The sequence below is a fragment of the Belonocnema kinseyi genome, chromosome 1, assembly GCF_010883055.1.
Source record: "Belonocnema kinseyi isolate 2016_QV_RU_SX_M_011 chromosome 1, B_treatae_v1, whole genome shotgun sequence".
Classification (NCBI taxonomy): Eukaryota; Metazoa; Arthropoda; class Insecta; order Hymenoptera; family Cynipidae; genus Belonocnema; species Belonocnema kinseyi.
Window position 1 is genome coordinate 89375783 of NC_046657.1, and position 12729 is coordinate 89388511.

Genomic DNA, 12729 nt, shown 5'->3' on the forward strand with positions numbered 1-12729 from the left:
ATAATTTTGTAGGATTTTTCAAATCATTTGTTTGTCACATCAAGATATTTCATAAATTACTGTACTGTAGTTGTTTATGTGTACTGTTTTCTATAGTGAACAAATTTGTTCAATAAGCTAATCACTCAATTCTTATTATGAAAAGTTATTTTTGGGTGTTATGTGTGTGCTTTTAAAGTGACCAAAAAGTATTGAAAAAGTACAGTAGTATTTTTCCGGATTAAAAAAACATAATATATAACGTTCAAGTTGCACAAAATTTATAAGTACATTGAAACACTTTAATAGCCCTCCCTTCTATAGCCATTCCGGGAATTGAAGCCGCGCCGTAGATAGGTATAACAGGAACCTACGCGGGGGGCCCGGGGTCTGCGGTTGTCACTCAGACGAGCAGTCAAGCGTGAACAAACAAAAGCGGAGCGAGCTACAATGAGTTAATTCACACTCAAGGTCAGCGCCAAAATCGGCGCTATAAAAGAGTTTCACTATAATTTTTTAAACCCATCATTTACCCAAAATTAATTTCACTGAACTCAGTAAACAACTTTTACTTCCCTTACCTAACTTACACGAAGATCGCGCCACATTAGCCAACCAAGAAGGATAACTTGGCGCACGCACACTTTTTATTAAACTTGATAATTAACTACTTTAATAGACGTAACTTCAATAATAATCATACGCATAGGATAGATAAAATATTGATTTACGTGCTCTATATTATATTACTACATTTTCAACATATTTAACTTTTAACGGACCTTTTTATAACATGTGCGCCACATTACCCGCCGCTCCCTTACTTAATTAAAATATACGTAATAAATTTTTTTCTCAAATCCATATGATCAATATTTCAAAACAAATTCTTAGCTAAAACGATTTTTGAGAAAAATGTACAATCGAAAACAGTTTATTCTTATCTGACTCGGCTCTAATTTAATCAATAGTGGACATGATTTGGTAAAATAATCGCTCCAAATTTGGTGACCGTATTTCAACTTGTGCTCGAGTTATCAAAGAAAGAGTATTATGGACTCTTGATGTCGAATTATATCAAGATATGTCAAGAAATTAAGCAAGAAAATTATCCAAGTTTTAAAGGCGTCCTGTTTGTGGAAGAAATTATTAAATGCTAATTTTTAATTATTTTTAGCATACATACAAAATTATTAAGCAATGTTTTTTAGAAACTGATGAAACTTTCCAAAAATAGTGGGAGCCCCCCACCTAAAAAGTTTCGTGAAACTTGAAGGGCATTGTGATAGTCAAAAGTCAGTCATTCGCGATTCTGTGATTTAAAAAATAATGACCTATATATTTTTTGTGACTTACCCTTTCTTTGTATGCAAATTCTGAGTAGTGGTTTGGCAGCGAGAAGAGCCCTAGCTAGATTGTTGTCATTGTTGATTGGCAACAAATCCTGATCGGTAGGATCCGTGTACAGAATGTGAAAGTTCAAGTCTGGGCCGATGTCGTGCCTTTCAGCCAGGAGCTTCCGGAAATCCTCATAACTTATTGGCTCATTACGGTTGATCGAGAATCTTATTATGTCGGCATCAAACTAATAAAGGACAATCATAAACTCATTATTGATATTAGGAAATCAAAATAAGCAATTTTATTGTAAAAACATTTACAACAAAAAGATAGCAAATCGTCAATTCTTAACATTTCCCTATATTGGTAAATACAGGGAAAAATTGACAACATTTGTTATGTCTAGAGGAGAATACTCGAATATGAGATATTCTCGTAATATGAGAAAGCGGTGTATCAGCTAAACTAAGAGACCCACTCTGTTGGTTCCATCACTAACTTTTAGTCCTTGAAGAAAGAGTAATTTCGTGGTATAGTCCATTTTTCATTGCCCTTCTAAAGCTTATAGGCGAACTTTTTGTGAAATCGATGGTGGTCGAGTTCTTGGAAGGGAATTCTTTAAACCCTATTTATTATTCATTAAATATGTATTTAGCAATAAAGTTTATCTGGAGTGATGGGGATTGAATAACTAAGTAGGAAAATATCGATAGTGTTGAAGTTTTTCATTGTACAGGTCAGGCATAGTAAGTGCATAGTTGCATGGTGTGGTTCTCGTAATATGAGATACCTGTGGTTTTTATAACACTGGCTGCGCAGGGGAAATTAGTTACAAAAGTGTTTGTGACTACTGCAAAAACTAAATATATCTAAATAGCAGTAAATTTATACTTCGGAAACATAGAATGAAGTTTTTCATTAAAAATAATACTTTATTTTGCATTTTATTAGCTATTTCCTGGGGCATCTCATATTATGAGAATAGTTTGACGAGTTTGGAAAAAGCACTTTTTTACATTTTTTGTATTTTCAGCGTAAAAAAAAAATTTTATAAAATTTTTTATTTGACCTTCTTATGACAAACTAAATTTCCTTTAAAATGACCTATAATACTTTGAAATTCAGTACATAGAATTCCGACCATCACGCCAATCAGAGTTGGTATCTCATATTTGGGTACTCGCCTCTATGGTTAAACCAGCCGTTACTAATACTTTCGTATACATTGAGAGGTCTAGATTCTAGAAGACAACTTTGACTTCAGATTACAAGGAAAGCGGCTTAATTATAAAAAATGAATATCAAGTGTACTTTTTCGAAATTAACCGTTTCCGAATTATACCGTCAAACAGGATAATTTCAGACAGCAGTGTAAATTCAGAAATTCCTGAATTGATAGTTAAAATTACTTAAGGCTGATGGCTTTAACCAGAATCTAGAAACGGTTAAGGTTTTAACTAATTACAGATTGTTGAAACACTTTTGAATAATAATTTATCCTATTAATTTAGAGAATTTAGGGGGTTCTGAATTTACACCAAATGTTCGAAACTACCCCAGTAGCATTAAAAAAAAATTAACTTGCACTCAAACTGACATTTTATTTGCAGATAGTTATCCCAGCACCTATTCAGGGTGGCCACTTTAATAGATGAAAAAAATTCCCGGTCATTTCCCGATTTGCAAACATTTTTCACGTTCAATAACAATTTTTTAAATCGAACCCTAAAGCTAAACATTTTTCCATTTGAAGTAATAAAAAATAAACTACAAATTAAAGCAATCAAAGTGAACTCTTGGAATATAAACTTTTAAAATTAAAGTTTAACAGCTTTTCAATCGTAAAATTTTTAATAAAATTTGGATGTATAGATAACGATTGAACACTTATAACTTACAGAAAAATATACAGTTTTTAAAAGATTAAAAAATAATATTAAATTAATTATATTATTATAAGTAAATTTAAGATAGAAAGATGAAGAATTTAAAAATAAACATTTGTTAACTTGCCAGTTCTTAAATTAGAAGTTAATTGATTTTCATTTTAAATAAGTTAAGCATCCTTGAAAAGCTTCAAAAATTTATTTCAAAATCTTGAGCAATCTAAAAGTTGTCTTACATTTTTTTAATTTTTAATTATTTATGAAACTTTTTGCAGAGCATCTAATATCTTTAAAAATGAATTTAATTAAAGTAATTTTAAGCGATATTTAGAAGTTTTAAAAAGATTCCAAATTAATGAAGAACTTAAAATACCCACAGCCTACTTTCAAAAAAATTAAAAAGCTTTTTAAGAATTGTGAAAGACTTCAAAAGAATAAAAACATTTTCTTGAGATTCCTAGGAAAATTGAAATTCTTTTACAGTTTGAAAAATTATTTTTAAAAAATATTTCCAAAATTGTCAAAAAGAACCTGGAAGATTTTAAAGATTTTTTTTTAATTTGCACGATTTTCTAAAAATTGCAGGAAAAATTCGGATTCATTTTAAAATATACTTAGAAGTTCTGAATAGCATTTTTCATACAGTTCGTTTCAATTACGTGAAATCATTTCAAGTTTTAAATTAATTGTGAACCTTTTTAAAACTTCTAAATATCTCTTAAAACTACTCAAATTGTTTAAATAGAACAATTAAAATTTTAACGTTAAAAGTTTAAAGGCTCTTTGAAATTTTAACGATTCAAAGCTTTCTATGACAAAGAATTCTGTTTTAAATTGTTTACTTTTAAACATTTGGTTTCAATTTACACGACTTAAATGAACAGGTAAATGTTGCAAAATATGAAATAATTATTAATTTTAATTTAATGGGTAAAAAATTAAATAATTAAAACTAAAACAATATTTAAATTTTAATAAAATCCTTTAATTACGAATATATTATTATTAATTTACGTTTAAATTGAAAACAGCTTAGACCCATTTTGAAAATTATTTATTTATTTACATTTTCAGTTGATAAAATAAAATAGCTTTTTATCCTAACTAAATTTTTAACTTCAAACGCTTTTAATTTTTAATTGTTTAAGTCTTCAAGGCTGCACTTTGAAATTCTTTAAATTAAAAATATAGACTTGACAATAAAAATCTAAAACGGAAATTTTTAATGTAAAAATTGTCGAATTAGGCACTGAAAACTGAATAATATCATAATAACGGTATCGCACGGTAACATACCTTTATTACATCGAAAGGTCTATAAGAAAAAGACAGGCAAAAAGTGGAGGAAAAAATGTATAAAAGTGGCTGTTTGTAGTAAATAAAGATCTAAGTTATTAGTTTGGTGTTTGATTTCTGAAAAAAGTGGAAAATAGTTTTGTTTACGGGCTTTTTCTTTGAAAAAAGATGTATTTCACTATTCGGTTGTATTTAAAAGCTTTTAGGAAGGAGGATATGTTCAGGAAAAGGTTTTTAAAATTTTCAAAGGTTAGCCAATTAAAACAAACGAGTAGGAAGATGGTAGAAAAGTACCGATTATGAGTTATCTCGTTTTGAATTACCAATCTGTTTATTACAGTATTAGAAATGAGATTTGGAAACAATCCTTTTAGCACAACATGTATTTCATTTTTTAATCACTTTTTATCCCAAAATGCTTTCCTGTAAAATTTATATAGACTGTTGCATGCCCTTTTATTAATTAGACTTTTTTTTAAATACTCAAGATTAAAATATATTTCGCTTTTTTCGAATTTGGACCATTGTTTTGTTTATTTTCAGGCTTTTTTTTGTGATATCATCTGCTTCAATAACTTAAAACTCTTTTAATATCAATAGAAAAATTTAGTATTCTACAGTTTGGATGGGATTTTTCGCGCCCTTTTAATTTATCACTACCAGGTTCTTACAGAAAAAAACCTCAGCTTTCTTATAGGTTGTAAATGAAACCAAAATAGGTAAAAATTCGCAAAAATTTAAATTAATCTTTGACCTACATTCGTTAATGTAATATATTTCTTTTTTCGAAAAATACTCATAAACCGTGTAAAGGGAGTAAAAAATCTAATTGAAACTCCATAAGAGCGAATTTTTGTTACATTAGGAGTTTTAAATCATCGAAGCAGAATATATGCTCAAAAAAACTACTTAACGTTTATTTTCATAAATGAATAAGTGTCGGTCTGCTTTTCAACCTTAAGGTCATTAAAGCAACCAAAAAACAGCTTTTTTGGTCTAAAAGGTGAAGAATAAAAAACGGTGTAAATTCTAAACTAAGTGAAATTTATTTTTGACATTAAGTTTTGAAGGTTAAGTTTTTTTTACAAAAAAATGCTTATATGATGAATGAAAAGGGCCTGAAAATCCTATCAAAACTTTAGAAGAAAATTTTTGGCATGACTGATATTAAAAGAGTTACTCGGTAAATACTACCATATAAACTAAATACGTAAGTAAGTGACATTATCGCTTAGGAATATTCTCTTAAACTTGGCAATGAAAAACTCGACGTAAGAGGCAACGTCACATATGAATCTTTTTAGTTTGTACAGTGAATATTTGTCATTTGTGGACAAATTGGAAGATTTGTTTAAAACTTTCAAACTGCAAAAATGTTGAGCATTGATAATTAAAATACACTGTGCAAATACTAAGGTTTCTAATTTGGAACACTTGAATTATTCAACTTTTGAATCAAACAATTTTCAAGGTTTTAATTTAAAATAGTTTAATTTAGAACACTTCTTTTAGAATAAAACTATTCATGCCTAAAAAGCCTTTCACTAATTATACAGCTTCAGCCGAAAGTTATTCAAATTTGACCGTTTTAAACTTATAATTAAAACAGCGCTTGAAAACGGAGCGCCTACGCACTAATTAACTCTATTTCGAGAAAAATAAGAAAAAGTGAGTAGTGAGTCAAATGAGTATAATAGACTCATAAGTCATACGTAGTGTTTACTGAGTTTGCACGTTGAATTTACAATGAAAATCGACAAAAACATTTAACAAGTAAAATGGGTCTAAGTAATATTTCTCCTCAGATCGGCTTTTGACAATTATATAGCTAGTCGTAATTGGGCTGTTTCTCTCTTTACCAAAGGGTATATTTGGATTTCCTGTTATGAATAATTTTATAACGCTATTATCCATTGCTGAGGTCGAATTTATTTTCATGTTTTTGCTTTAATATACGCATTTTTAAGTACAAGTTAGATTTTAAGGTTGCATACCGGCGAACATTTGAAAAATGGCTTAGATCCCTTTTTGACGATCATCATACTTTGCAGTTGATTTTAAAATTAAGGTGATATAACTTATGTACTTTTTATTACAGAATCCAGCAGGGGACAAACACATTCAAATTTGATTTTCAGGGCGAAACCCTCCAAAAATCTGTTATTTATTCTTTTTTTTTTGCTCTATTTCGATAAATATTACTTTAGGAGAAAAAAGTCTTAAATAAAAGCTGTAGTCCTAAAAAAAAATCTTTTATTTTATACAAATTTATCGCTTAAATCCATTATTTTTCGGGAAAAATGGGATAATATTCCAAAAAGTATATTTTGCCAAAATTCCACTAGTTTCGGTATTGCCGATTTACGCAATTCACCACGTCTCGTGTGGTGCAGGAAAGCACCCCGTGCTTGGTCATAGAAATAATGTAGGTAACATATCTACCAATATCCAACACCACGTGGGGGCGGGAAGGCGTTCCCGTAACTGGTCATGGAAATAATTTAGTTCAGATATACCTTCCCCTTTCCAACGTCTCGTGGAGGAAGGGAGTGCCACAAGTCCCATTCCGAATAGTTCTACACTTCGCACCAACATTTTTCTTCTTTTGTCAATAAATGTTTTTTTTTAATGTTCAGTACATGAAAGGTGTACTGTCAAAAGATGTATAACTTTTATTTGAAGATTTTTGTTATTATAAATTTTAATTTTTTACTGAAATAAACGTGAAGAATGAATTTTTTAACAGTTTTTTTGGGGGTCAGACCTTGAAAATGAAATTTACAGGTATTTTCACTATCATTTTCATAATCATCGAGTCAAAATACATGGGTATACACAGTTTCAAATTAATCGGAGGTAAGTACTTTTGGAACTTTATCACAAATTTTTAACCAAAAAATCGGAAATTGTCTACTTCTGCAGGTATTAGTTTTAAATTATTTTATTTAAAACGTTTTTTAAGGCAGATTGCGTCAATTGCAAACTATTTGAATTTGAAAATTTTGTGTCACTGAAGTTCGCAACGTTCGAAAATACAAACATTTTCTAAAATTACTCAAATCAATTTTTTGGTGTTCCATTATTGTACAAATAATTTAGTAAACGAGTAGAAATAGTAATAACTCAGTATAAAGTCATATTTATTATTTTAATGAAATATCTATATTGGAGGGTTACAGTACAGAACCAGATAACCAACAAAATCTGATTTTTTTTCAGGAAAGTGAAATAACATTCTGTAAAATTTAAATCACGATTTAAAGATCAAACAACAGTTTAATCACGAGCTGAAATATTTCTGAATTGACCCCGAAAGAGTACCATACGATTTTTTTTCAGTTCCGAGAAATAGAACGTGGAAGTTTACAACCTCAAAGTGACAGAAACATAGTAGTTATTAAGTTATCTTCGACATGAGCGACATTAGTCAGAATATTCTCATAGATGCCCTCAACTGTTACATTTTTAGAAATTAATTATTTGTATGTATCTTATTCTGGGTAGCCCAACAATGGATTTACCAAAGGCATATGTTCAATAATAAATTAAAAAAATTACTACCAAGGTAGTGAGTTGCTCAACTATAAGAAAATGACTTCAGTTAGAACAATTTAACTAATTCTTTGAATAGCGCCTAAGAATCTATTTTTCACCTTTAAAAAATAATTTAAAAACGTACTCCCGAAATATGGGGAGACTCAATAAGAATAACAAAGTTTTCATAAAAAAAGGAGTTTTGTTCCAGGAAAATAAAGATTTATGTGAAGGTATCGAGACTGTAACATTTTATTTTCGCTGAAAGGTCTATAAAAAGAAGAAAGGTAATGTATCTTTATGAATAATAAACAATAATTTTAAGAAATATCGTTTCTGATTGTAAGGCAAAAAGTTTTATAAAAAAAAAATCCCTTATAAAATTGGCTTTTTGTAGAAAATGAATATTTAACTTTATAAGATGGAATTTGACTTATATTTTAGTGCTGTCAGTTGTTTGTTTGGTTTTAAAAGAAGAATTTGATTATTTTACTGTATTTAAAGCCTTTATATATCAGGGAACACCATAAAAATATTCTCTCTAATTTAATTGTCGGAATACTGCGTTTTATCTCCCCATTCACCCTGAAATATACACGAAAATTCTGGAAAAAAATCTTAACTTTCCTCTAAATGTTCGGTTCTCGAAGCTCATCATACTAGTTACTTATAATCGATGTCGGGAAATACCTGTAAAGTTTCATCTCAAAATCCTTACCGGAAAACTGCATTTTGTCCACCTAAACACTATAAAATTTATACGGAACACATCGAAAAAATTCTGACATTCCTCTAAATGTCGGGTTCTTAAATGTTCTTCCACTAGCCAATGAACTCGTACGAAAAAGTGCCTGGTTGGATAAAACACAGTCTTCCGCTAAATATATTGGGGATTAAGTTGGACACCCAGTAAAAGTTATTAATGAAAGAAAATTGTAGAACCGAAAATGTACAGGAATGTGATCATTTTTTTTCTCGAATTACTTCATATACATTTCAGAGTGTATGAGTGGATAAAACATGGTCTAACGAGAAGGATATTTGGATTAAACTTTTTCTTGTGTTATTGGACATTGAGTAATAGTAATTAATTCGAGAAAACTTGAGAACTGGACGTTTAGAGGAGTTAAAATTTGTTTGAATGTCAAATATAGCTTATTTCAATAAAATAATAAATATAAAGTTAATATGTTATTACCAAATAAAATCGTACCTTTCATTTTTTACGATAATTGAACAAACAAATATTGAATTGAGTCATTAAAAAAATTTTCTCTATATAAAATTTTCGAACTTCAGTAAGAGACTTCAAAATAAAAAAGTTTAATATATCGGATAAATTTTTGGAGAGAGGTAGTAGTTTTCAAGAAAAATAAAAAGCAACCGTTTGAATCATTTTTTATCTTAAAAATAAATTAAACACCAAAATAAGACTTTTATTATATTGATAATAATAATTATTTTCCAACTACTATATATATATATATGTGTGTGTGTGTGTGTGTGTGTGTGTGTGTGTTTTCAAACATCATATTTGAAAAAGTTATATTATTTTATTCATAATAATGAAATTAGTGGTTTTCATTTTTGCAGTTGTGAATTGCCTACTAATGGCAAATAAATTACAAATAACCACTCTCCTCTTTCCATTGAAAGCCGAAAGTGTGTCACTTTTAAATGTTAGAAATTGAACATTTCAAACCCATTCTCAAGATTTAAAAATTTGCAGTGCTTAAAATTGTGCAATTTCAAATTGGAATATTATACATTTTAAGAAACACAGAGTTGAATCTATTGAAAATTGCATAATTTTAAATGATACCTCAAGTGACACTTAAATTGAATGGACAGATTTCCCTACTAAAAATTATAATAAAAATATCCGGTAAAAAAATAAATTTACTGTCATGTCACGATCAATAAAATTTCACCATCACCCGGTTTTCCCGGGTCAGCGGCCATACACCCTAAAGATATTAAGGCACTATCGGTATGTCATTAAAACAACAGTAGGTCAGAATTTCACTGGTGCTTCCCCCAAGCAAAACGGCCCACATTCTCAACGGTTTTAACCTGAAGTTTGAAAACATGAAACCCCTCAAACAAGTGACCTTCGACACTATCATAAACCGAATTATTCTTATCGAAACCGAGAAGTGTCATTACATGAACTCTCACGATTTATGAGAATGGCTCGCCTCGTCAAATGCGGAAGCGGTTAGATAAAATCGGAGCGGAAGGTAAATCGGAACAATCCTTTTTCAAAGCAAACGTCAAAACAGAAAATCCCGAATCCTTCCATATTTGACTGCCTCATTGTAAAATGAATTCGAGAATGAAAAAACTGGTTCCTACCTTGCTTTTGACGGCGACAATGCCGCTGTCAAAGTGATGATGAAGTTTACTCTTGGACATGGTAAAGAATTGGAAAGGAAGATCAGATCGGCTCAAACTTGGGAAACGGCTGGCGACAAAGGCAATGCGCGCTTTGGCCCTTTGAGAACGATTACGACTTTTTGACGTTAAGGGTGCGACTGCGATCGCGAATCAAAAAGTCCACATTTCAATGAAATGAGTGTTAACATGTTCCGTGACGTCACAGACACCTGCTCGCTGGAACGCCAGGCAGTCGCCACTTGGCGCAGTCCGCAAAACTAGTGAAAACCACCCCGTCCGCTTTCGTGGGAAATCACGAGAAAATGCGTTCGTAATGGGTAACAGAATCAACAAGTTAAGTTCGGTCACATAATAGAGACGCGTCACTGAATTATTTGATTCCGAGCTTTCGCCCGTTTTTGAACTTCACTGTGACATGTAGTTTGTTTTCGCGACCCGAACCGTCACCTTCACATCCGAGCAGCCGAGCCCATGATCTAAGACCGAGCCCACGATCTTATTTACCACTGATTGTGCTGTTGAAAAAGATTGTCATCGTGTAGTCAGAATTCCAACAGATTTTCTCAACCCGGCCGCGACCACTAGAGGCGTCAGAGTCGTGGCGCCAATTTTAAAACTATATTTCAAGGCGTTCCATTCGCTCCGCACCGTTGTCCAGCACATAGTGCGGGTAAATAATAAAGAGTAGCATATGCTTATAATTAAATGTATCAGGGTGAATAAACTTTAAATATTTGTTTTTTGCTTATATAAGTAGGATAATTTATACTTTGAGTGGAAATTAGACATATAATGGCATATATGGTGAACTGTGGTAAACTTGCAAGTGAAAGCCAGAAAAGGATTTATGAACTTTTTAGAAATGCTATTTGGTAAAGTTTGTTAAGAAAAGAGAAAAATATATTTTCGGATATTTACAAGGTATGAATGGCACTGCAGGCTTATTCTCAAATTTTCTTTTATTGAAATTCGTATCTCGTTAACAGAAGGTCTAGTTCAGAGCTCGCCACTTCAAACAGGTGTTGGCTGCCACGACAAGTGCATGGCTGCCACCAATTTTTTCTGTCATTTTTTTCTTCGTTTTCCAGGAATCGAGCGAAGGGTTACGGTCACGGTAAATTACGTCTCCTCGTCGTTCACGCTGGGGGGTCTGAACCTTTTTACTCGAATTTTCAATACATTTAATTTCTAATTTCAATTTTATTTTTAATTGACAAAGTGAATCAAATTTACCTGCAAATTGAAGCTGTCATAAAAGTTTTAAAAAGGAGGAAAAATTCGAAAAATTTTGAATGCAAATTCATTTTAAAAAAAGAGTGAAACGATTGTCGCCAAAACCTTTTTCTTCGTTCTTATCGTTCTCCTGTATCTTGTAAAAACTTTAAGTAAAGATTCAAAAATAATTTACCTAAGTTGCTGGAAAGATTTTGTGTTGGTTTTATTAAAAATTTGCAATACTTGTGAATGAAGAGCGGATTGCAGCTACTGTGACGTTAGTTCAACTGTTTAATAGAAGCTTTCAAACTTCAAAGCTTTCAAACTTCAAAGCTTTCAAACAAAAATGTTTAAATATAGGCGATATAAGAATTTAAACAATTCCAGTAGAGAGGCTATTTGTATCAGTGAAATTTCACTCACAATCTGTGAAATTTCACTGATTTATATTTAGAGAGTAGACCATTGAGTCATAAATCTATTCAAATTTATGAATTCTTAATTTTTTAAACTCTCCATTAAAAATTCTTAAATTCTGATGATTTAATATCAAATTTTCTTCTTTTTAGAACAGTTAGAATTAAAAACTTGACTTTTGATTTCCGAAACCATCAAAAGTCAACAATTTTAATTAATGAATCTTCAAATTTCAAGAGATTTCATTTGTACTTTTTCGAAATTTAAATTATCAATCTTTTAAATTAAAGGGTTTTTTTATTTTGAGAATTTAGAATTACAAATTAGGTAAGTTTTTAGTTTTACAATTAAAAATTCTATAATTTTCACAATTTTTATTTGAAATTTCTTAAGTTTGGAATTCTCAGAATTGATAACTTTGACTCATGTTTAAATCACTAAAATATAAGGATTTCAGTTTAAATATCTTCAAGATCAAGTAGTTGTCGATTGTAACTCTTGCACACTACATATCGTTCAATTGGCATTATTTTAAAATTAAAGAGTTCTTGGTTTTGATAACCTGCAATAAAAAATCCTTTAATTTAAGTTACCTACTTTCAAAATTTCTTCTCTTTGGAAGTTTTAAAATTGAAAATTGCAATTAATACCACTAAAAACATTC

At 30.4% G+C, this 12729-nt stretch overlaps 1 protein-coding gene across 1 annotated transcript in view; it reads right to left on the reverse strand.

The window, feature by feature from the left end:
* LOC117169787 (partitioning defective 6 homolog gamma) overlaps window positions 1–10919 on the reverse strand; it is a 30447-nt gene extending 19528 nt beyond the window's left edge. Inside the window, exons 1-2 of the mRNA XM_033356297.1 lie at window positions 10392–10919; window positions 1336–1564 (exon numbers count right to left, since the gene is read on the reverse strand). Of these exons, the coding sequence (XP_033212188.1) occupies window positions 1336–1564; window positions 10392–10451 (289 nt within the window). The 5' untranslated portion in view covers window positions 10452–10919. The remainder of the gene's footprint in view (window positions 1–1335; window positions 1565–10391) is intronic.
* Between the last annotated feature and the right edge of the window lie 1810 nt (window positions 10920–12729).